The sequence below is a fragment of the Stylophora pistillata genome, chromosome 9 (genome assembly GCF_964205215.1).
Source record: "Stylophora pistillata chromosome 9, jaStyPist1.2, whole genome shotgun sequence".
Lineage (NCBI taxonomy): Eukaryota > Metazoa > Cnidaria > Anthozoa > Scleractinia > Pocilloporidae > Stylophora > Stylophora pistillata.
Window position 1 is genome coordinate 17,622,639 of NC_142527.1, and position 8,817 is coordinate 17,631,455.

The window sequence follows — 8,817 nt, forward strand, 5'->3', positions numbered from 1 at the left end:
ATCGAGGATGGAGGCCTAAGTAATTCATTCTAGTTCACATTAACATAAGTACAAAAGCTCGTCATTCTTACGCGAAAACAAAAAGAACAGAAAAATAAATGAGGCCAGTTTGAGACTGAATATTTACTATGCTCTCAAGATTATAGAAATGATGAATCTTTTTCTCCTTAATTTTGTAGATCCAAAAAATTTAAACTTTCATTATATGAGAGTTTTCTCCGTACATCTTGCCGGATTTATTGTCATAACAGATTAACAACTAATGTTTGGTGACGGGCATTTGGCGGTGGCAAAATTACATGTCATGAAAGAATTGTCTGATATGACAGAAAAGACGTATTTTTTTTGTTTTTCTTTACATTTACTAAGTAACATAGTTACGTTATACAAGCTTAGGAATTAGGGCTTCCATTTGATTATTAACTGTTTATGAGGGGCAACAAGTCTGAAATTACGCGAGAGTACTTTTTCGCCGGGTTTGTCCACAGAGTTAAGCCTCCTTAGTTGCCAAGTTGTCACGCGTGCGTGTCCCAGCGTTGCATACCATCTGGTTTCGCTCTGGCCGTGCACTATGGTCTGATGCATTTTGTTCATGAACACAGGGCAGCTAACGGAAGGTGCTGCGAAAGGCTCGGCGAAAGTCGCTATTTCTGAAGTAGTAGATCAATGGGTTAATCGCTGATGAAGTAAAAGCGATTGCCTCAACCCAAGGCATTACAACAAAGGAGATTTGCTGTGCTTTGCATTTCCGTTTGGCATTCAAATCATAAAATTTTATCAAAAGCAGAATTAAACTGGGCATCCATGTGATGATGCAAGCACTTAAAACAAAACCGACTGTTTTCATAGCCTTAAAATTTTGCATAGTACGAACTCTTACATTTTCACCGGAGTCAGGAGGTCGATTGGCTTGCGAAACTCTCCTGAATTGTTTTCTGGCTAATTTGAAAATGAATATATAGCAAAAGGAGACCACTAATAATGGACCTACAAACGGCATACATACAGAGAACATAAATAGTTCCCTTTCATCTTCTTCTTTTAACAAGATCGACAAAGGAAAACTTAATGAAATAAACCACACCAAAATAATGACCGCAAAGTATCTCCTTTTACTTAAAATGTCCTGATACCGGAAAGGAAACCGAATCGCAATAAAACGGTCGATTGAAACACAGCACGAATTCAAAGCAGTGGCTGCAGTTGTGTGAACCCACAACACTAATCTTATCGTATACAAACTGTTTCCTCGTGATGACTAAATCCAACATCGGATAACAATCCAAACAGGATCTATAACAAGGCCGACAAAAGCGTCCGCTACGGATAACGAGGCTAAAAAGCGGTTGGAAATTGTACGTAAAGACTCGTTTTTGTAGAACAGCCACAACACAACGACATTTCCAGTGACAGCGGCTAAACCAGACAAGGAGAACCACACTGATGCACTGCTGAGATGTTCGTCTGAGCAGCTACGTTTCATGCTAACTTGGTGTAAAGTAACAAGAGAAGTCGAGAGATAAGTCTGGAAACCGTCTGAAATTTTCAATTGCCTGCCCTCGTCAGGGAAGAGATGTTACTGACTGTTGCTCAGAGATGCTTCTTCTTCATTTTTTATGCATGCAATTCAAAAGTTTTCTTAGCTTAATATGCAGCTTATTGACAGGCACATCTAATTTTTTAGCGGCGTAAGATAAACAAATTCAAATGGGGGTGGGGGGTGGGGAGTGGGAGGTTCGCGGCATTTAAGACAACTACTTTGTTAAAAAAAAAATACGTTAATAAATGAAGCCTCTCATTCATTTCAAATTTTCAAGCGTTAATGAACTCAATGGGTCGGTTTTTTCAATACATCATCAGTCTAAATTTTACTTGAATGGAACTAAGGCCTATTAGACCTCTCAAGAATGTAATAACATTTTCTGGTAAACTGTTTGTCGTCATTCAAAAAAGAAGTCGTTACATGTTAGTCTGTTGGTTTTATGGTCCGTGACGCGCTGAAGAATCAATTATCACGATACCTGAGATTGTGTAACTGGGCTCTGACGAGGAAATCTTCGATCAGAAAGGTTTTAAGTAAGACTTTTTATGGCAATTGGTCAAAAATAATCGACTTCGAGCCATCTGGTTTCTGCCATTTGTTCACTAAAACGTAAAAACTTTCATGTCTTAGCCGACTTGCACCAAACTGGTAGCTCACATTTATCTTGTTCGTTTAAGAAAATAAATGGTCAAACTAAATTAGACTATCTCCAGTATTGTTACAACCGTATTTTTTTTTTCAGTTCCAGGCCAAAAATATCCCTGAAATAGTTCAATCTGGAATCAGTCACGTTCCCATGTTAAACCTGATGAGCACCGTTCGCTATCCCCAGAACTTAGCTCATCCACGGTCATCGTTTCAGCATTCATACATGCTTTTATTTGCTTTCGGCATTTAGGGTGTTAAGGTAGTATGAATGGTCTCATTGGTCGATAGGTGTGTTTAAACAGGGCTTTTTCAGACTTGGCTGTGACGGCACGTTCTGGAAAAGGAATTAGCACTCTTTTTCGTATCAAAAAATGGTCTATTGTTCCGGCTCAACTTCTCACATTAAGTATGAAACAATAGTCCTTTTGGTTACAATGAAATATATGAAGTTCATATATTTTGAACTGCGGTATTAGATACGTATGATGCACGATCCTCGCAGTAGATAGCGCTATTTAAGCAATAGCGAAAATCAGACCTGAAAAAAATCAGGCCTGTACGGGATTCGAACCACTGACCTTTGCGATACTAGTGCAGCGCTCTACCAATTGAGCTAACAAGCCAACTGGGAGCAGGCTGTTAAGTTGATTCGTAATAAACCCGTGAAAGTGATAAATCAGATACAATGAAATATATGAAGTTCATATATTTTGAACTGCGGTATTAGATACGTATGATGCACGATCCTCGCAGTAGATAGCGCTATTTAAGCAATAGCGAAAATCTGATTTATCACTTTCACGGGTTTATTACGAATCAACTTAACAGCCTGCTCCCAGTTGGCTTGTTAGCTCAATTGGTAGAGCGCTGCACTAGTATCGCAGAGGTCATTGGTTCGAATCCCGTACAGGCCTGATTTTTTTTTTTTTTTTTTTTTTTTTCAGGTCTGATTTTCGCTATTGCTTAAATAGCGCTATCTACTGCGAGGATCGTGCATCATACGTCTCTAATACCGCAGTTCAAAATATATGAACTTCATATAGGTGGTTTGCAACCAATCTCCAGAGAAACAGGTAACAACGGTGAAAGGAACAAATGCTGGTGGACGAACAAAAGGAACTAATGAGATGTCTATTGTTTACGTCCACCAACATGGCGGCGATGACGTAACGTGCAAGCCACCTATATTTCATTGTATCTGATTTATCACTTTCACGGGTTTATTACGAATCAACTTAACAGCCTGCTCCCAGTTGGCTTGTTAGCTCAATTGGTAGAGCGCTGCACTAGTATCGCAAAGGTCAGTGGTTCGAATCCCGTACAGGCCTGATTTTTTTCAGGTCTGATTTTCGCTATTGCTTAAATAGCGCTATCTACTGCGAGGATCGTGCATCATACGTAATAGTCCTTTTGTTCTTTGTAGCGCTGAGGGACTTTGGCCGAAGCGACGCGAAAAAGTTCGTGACTAATCGGAAAAATATTTTTGGCATGACAATTTAGCTATTTTGGAAGAGTAGGTAGCGCATATTTGCACACAACATGTAAATAGTCACCGGAGTACCCCAAGGGAAAATTTAACGCTGATTTAGCCGCTTCGGGGGAGTGGGTAGCGTAAATTTGTCTCGTCGAGTCAACTCTCAATGGTCTATCCCAGGAGAAAATTGACCGCTAATGTGGCAATGCACACATCGAGAATTCAAAATACGTTATTTGTCTCGTTCAGACCACTTCTCTCCGTATAAGTCTTTCTCCAGACGCTGTCATAGTTCTTAACTAAAGTCGTCATAGTTCTAAACTAAAGTCTAGTCTTTCCGAACGTTTAAATTTCCCGCTCGTATGCTAATCGGAAACTTCGACAAATCCCTCGCGTGTTCTGAAACTGTTGCGCCATTGTTCAAAAATGGCCATATAGGGTCATTTTTCGCTTGGCTAACAAAGCCTATTGTTATCAAAGTTGGGCCAATTTTCTTGATACGTATTTTGGGTCACCTAGCCTTATTTAAACGCTTGGGGTAGTTTGGAGGATTTAAGAAAGTTATGCGTATCCGCTGTTAAGTCTTGACTTCACCTCTTACATATCCTTCATTTATTCAATTAACTACTTACTTGTTATAATATTAAATCAAAAAAAATATATTTCTGCCGAGGGAAAATAGTTAACTACAAAATATTTTATGTTAATTATTAAAAGCCTTTTCTTGTGACAATAGGCCTTTTGCAGCTAGAGATCACGTGCTTAGGTACCGCACAGCAACGCCATACTGGAGAGCAAGCACTCCAGTGATCTCAGACAGTATAGAGGTCATAGAGGTCTGCATTCAAACAAAGAATACAGGGGATAACAGGTCAAAAGGTATCCCAATTTGAGAAATTCAGTAAGAAGTAATCAACAACTTCCTCGGAGTGTATCAGCAGCAAAGTCACACCAAAATTCGTTTCAGTAAGAAGTAATCAACAGCTTCCCCGGAGTGTATCAGCAGCAAAATCACACCAAAATTCGTTTTTCGCTGATACACTCCAAGGAAGCTGTTGATTAAAACTTACAAGATATCTCGAATTGGGATACCCTTTAACTTGTTATCCACTGTATTCTTTGTTTGAATGCAGACCTCTGTGATCTCTATTTTGTCTGAGATCACTGGAGTGCTTGCTCTCCAGTATGGCGTTGCTATGCGGTATCTAAGCACGTGATCTCTAACTGCAAAAGGCATATTGTTGTGTGATATTGCGCTTAGGGTTGGCAAAGACTGACTCTTTTCAATCGTTTACTTAATAGTTGCGGCACGGGAGTAAATAAGGCTAAGATTACGATTTATTTTTGGATAATTCTTTTCATTCTAGCCACAAATGTGTCTTCTGTTGTCAGATAAGGATTCAGACTAAAGCGTTAAGCATCAATTGTTCCACTGACTGGATGGGAATCAAATTCATGCCTTCTGGGCTATGAATGTGGTAACCTATGTGATTCGCGTGAACCCCTTTTAACTTTTAACCAGGAGCCGTTAAAAGTTTTACTATCCAAATTAAGAGTTTTCTCAGAGACGTCCTGCCATTTATCAATAAAACAACAGCATGGTTTTTTATGTTTTATAAATTAATCGTAGCAGTAACTCTTTTTAATCGATAATGAGAAGCAGAGGAGGATTAGGACATTGATTAAGACCAGAGGCCCGTTTCCCGAAAGTCCCGGTAACTTAACGGGCCCGTAAAGATGTTCTGTTTTCACTCAAGATGGGGATTTCAAAAGTTTTAAAAATGACACAATAAGACTCAGCTAAAGAAAGAAAGTGGACTGGTTTGGGTGGCAGAACCTGCTTTCCTATCCTTGAAGTTTTGATTTTAAAACACAGTTTCGGGCCCTTTAAAGTTGCCGGGACTTTCGAGAAACCGGCCCTAGGAACGTGTTGTCATTTTCATCTGATATCTATCACCGTTTTTGGCCGGAACTTTAAAGGATCAATTAGAAGTGTCTGTCAATAAATAATGCATCATCATTAAAGTGACATGATAATTCATACAAAAACATTTCAGTTTCGGACAAATCTCTCTGAATCGTAGAGAGGACAGGAAAATTTCAAGCATTCACCAAGCTTACTTTCTTTCCTTTGCTGTTGTGGTCCACCATCTTACCGTGAATAATAGCGACCCAGTGGTTCGGATCGGCAGTGCAGCGTCCATCGCTCCATCACTTTGGCTCTGCCATTGAGTCCTAGATACCCCCAAATGCTAAAAAAAGACTTAATTTGAGCACATATTTACCTACCGATTGCAAGTTAAGTTGTGTCGGATTACTAGTCGAGATTCGCAAAAGTGATCTCAGCTGTGTCTCTGAAACCTCAAACAAAACAAAAATAAAATTTTGTCACGGCGAAGGGCCATGGAGGAATGTCGTAGAGAGAAGTCTAGAGCTGATCTCACGAAGGAGGCCACGAAAAACGACTCAGTGAAAACAAGGGCCCATACTGTCCAAATTAATGAGAAGCTGGAAAAGATGAACTCAGAACTTGAAATCTGATTGGAAAACCAAAACAAGTCTCTTAACTGCAACCATCCGATAATTATGCCATATTTAGAGTTAGTTTAATACAACTTTCTCTCCTTTTTTAATTTACTGAAATAGGTAAAAATACACATTTATGGTAGGGAAAAGAAAAATAGAAACGAAGTAGATTCCTAATTAAGTCGGCGATTCTGAATAAATCAGGTGTAAAGTGAGATAGAAATTTGATTCAGATGGTGGATACAAAAAAGAGAGCCTTGCAGAGATTCGGCACAATAAGAATGCCAGCGACCTCTCCTTTCAACCAGTCTCTCTAACCAACTGAACCTGAAACGTCGTTACAATTGACAAACTAGTAGCGCAAACAATGATTCCATACTACCTTTTACTTTACCACGAAAAACAACAACGACCATCAATACCTTAATTTGCCCAGACTGAGAGTCTCAAGAGAGATAGTGTTAGAAAGGAAGGTTAGGGAAGCTTGTATCCAGAAAAAACCGCTCGCTTTGAAATTAGCTAAAGCTAACTGATCGTGACCCTTACTGTTATACTTTCTGTGTTAATGGGAATAGATTGTACACACACTAGAACGACACCAGGGAAAGTGTTTACTCGTAGATATGCGAAGGACATGAGCGAGTAATGTGGGTATTTGATATGAAAATCTTGTGGCTTCAGCACGGCCACAAGAGTCTGGGAAGAGCATACGTCTTATTTAAGATGGAGTACCGATTTTTTTGTCAATTAAGGACGACTTCACTGCTTTACTAGAACCTCAGGATCGTTGAGTTCACCATAGCGTCACTTTGATTTGTCTTATGTTCCGGAAAGCTTTACTAACGTCAGAGAGACTATTTCACTTACAAAAAAAAAAAAAGCACTGAAGGGATTTGAACCTGCCAGTTTACTAGACACGAGAAGAGAAATTCCACATCTACAAACACCCATGTATCTACTTTTTGTCATTAATGAATGAAGTCGACATTTGTTGTCATTTAAGACCTATCGTATTTATAAAATAAACAAAATAATACATTGTTGCATGTAGATATGGGATTTCTCTGCTCCTGTTCAACTAAACATCTCTCGAATGAGCGCAGTGAACTTGTGAGATAGCGACTTAAATACTCGAATAGAAATTTCATATCTACGCACGCCCATACTTCATTCTCTATTAATGTTTTCCTATAAATAATTCTCAACTGTCATGCCCAGAAGTCATTCTCCTGTAACGAACGCTTTTAGAATATTTATTTTCAACTCAACATACTAACCTGAAAATCAAATAATCAATAAGAGCAGCTTGGAAAAGGAGGCCGTTGTAAGACTTCAAGGAAGTTGTTTTAGTGATAGGAAGGATCCATGTAAAGGTACAAACAGAAGCCTTTTTCATTATTTGGACCATTTTTTTTAAATGAATGCCAGGTGAGTGGCAATTAACGGTGATATTTTTAAAACTTCATCTTTTTGTCAATGTTTCTAAACATAAATTTTCACAGCTGTTTCACCCGAGAGAACAGGACCTTTCAATAACACGCCCTATCCCTTTTAAAATGAGTAGTTGTGCACTAAAAAAATATTTCAAACATATTTCTCTGAATACCAGTATTGTTTAGGACAATTAACAGCTTATTCCTTTTACAGCTTATCTTCAACGGATAGAAATCGGTCACTACAGCCAGCTCCATGAGCAGCAAAGTGCTCGTCTGACTGTCTCCTTTACTGCTTGTCTCACTTCTCCAATCTTCCAACAATAAAGAATCGGGTTGAGCGACGAGCTGAAATTAACTAGGGTTACCGCATAGGTCCAGAATATAAAGTCCGATGGAGATTTTCTCTCGCCAGGGAGAACTGCCGCGGTTATGACGTAAGGTAGATAGCAGACGACCATTGCTAGCTGCACCCATAGCGTATTATATACTACCTTTCTGTAACGCGCCACGCTCCTGGGAATTGGTTCGTTCGGGCGCTGTAGAAGATGAGTCTGCCAATGATTTTGGTTATGATGAAGACGAAAGAAAATCATTGTGTACGAAAACGTTGCAGTCACAAGACATAGAGGCGTACCGATAAAGCTATACCAGATAGCAATACGATGATTTACAAAGTACGTTGTCCCAGCGGCTATCGACACCACCCAAAGTATGTTGAGAAGCACATATGCTTTCTTCAAAGTTACAACTTTTCTATATCTCAGCCCAAGCAACAAGGCCAGAAGTCTGTCTACACTTATTATGGTCGCAGTTGATATAGACACAGAACACAGAGTGTAGTCTGCTATAAACACTGAGGCTAATGCGATGCGACAGACTCTCCAGTTTTTGTGAACCAGTGAGAAAATAAAGGCGACTTGAAAAGGCTCGGCAATAAGTCCAACGCAGAGATCAGCAGTTGCCAGACAACGATACAAGACTTTTGATGGAGGGTGAAGGGAAGACTCCTTCCGAAGGGCTTGGAGAATAAGAGTATTTCCAATCAAAGCAGTGAGGGACAGGAAAATGTTGATTGCTCCGAGAAATATCAACTGTTTCTCTATCTCATCTGTCCATCCTGCCACGCATCTCAGTTCAAGGAGAGTTTCAGTTTGTTTTCCTTCATTTGCAGACAGGTTTGTTGGCATCAT

At 39.5% G+C, this 8,817-nt stretch overlaps 1 protein-coding gene and 1 pseudogene across 1 annotated transcript; both read right to left on the minus strand.

The window, feature by feature from the left end:
* Positions 1–433: 433 nt before the first annotated feature.
* LOC148723599 (beta-2 adrenergic receptor-like) lies at positions 434–1,599 on the minus strand (annotated as a pseudogene).
* Positions 1,600–7,866: 6,267 nt separating this feature from the next.
* LOC111322323 (melanocyte-stimulating hormone receptor-like) lies at positions 7,867–8,817 on the minus strand. Its single transcript, XM_022925403.2, has one exon. It carries the CDS (start codon positions 8,815–8,817, stop codon positions 7,867–7,869), a length of 951 nt encoding a protein of 316 aa, XP_022781138.2.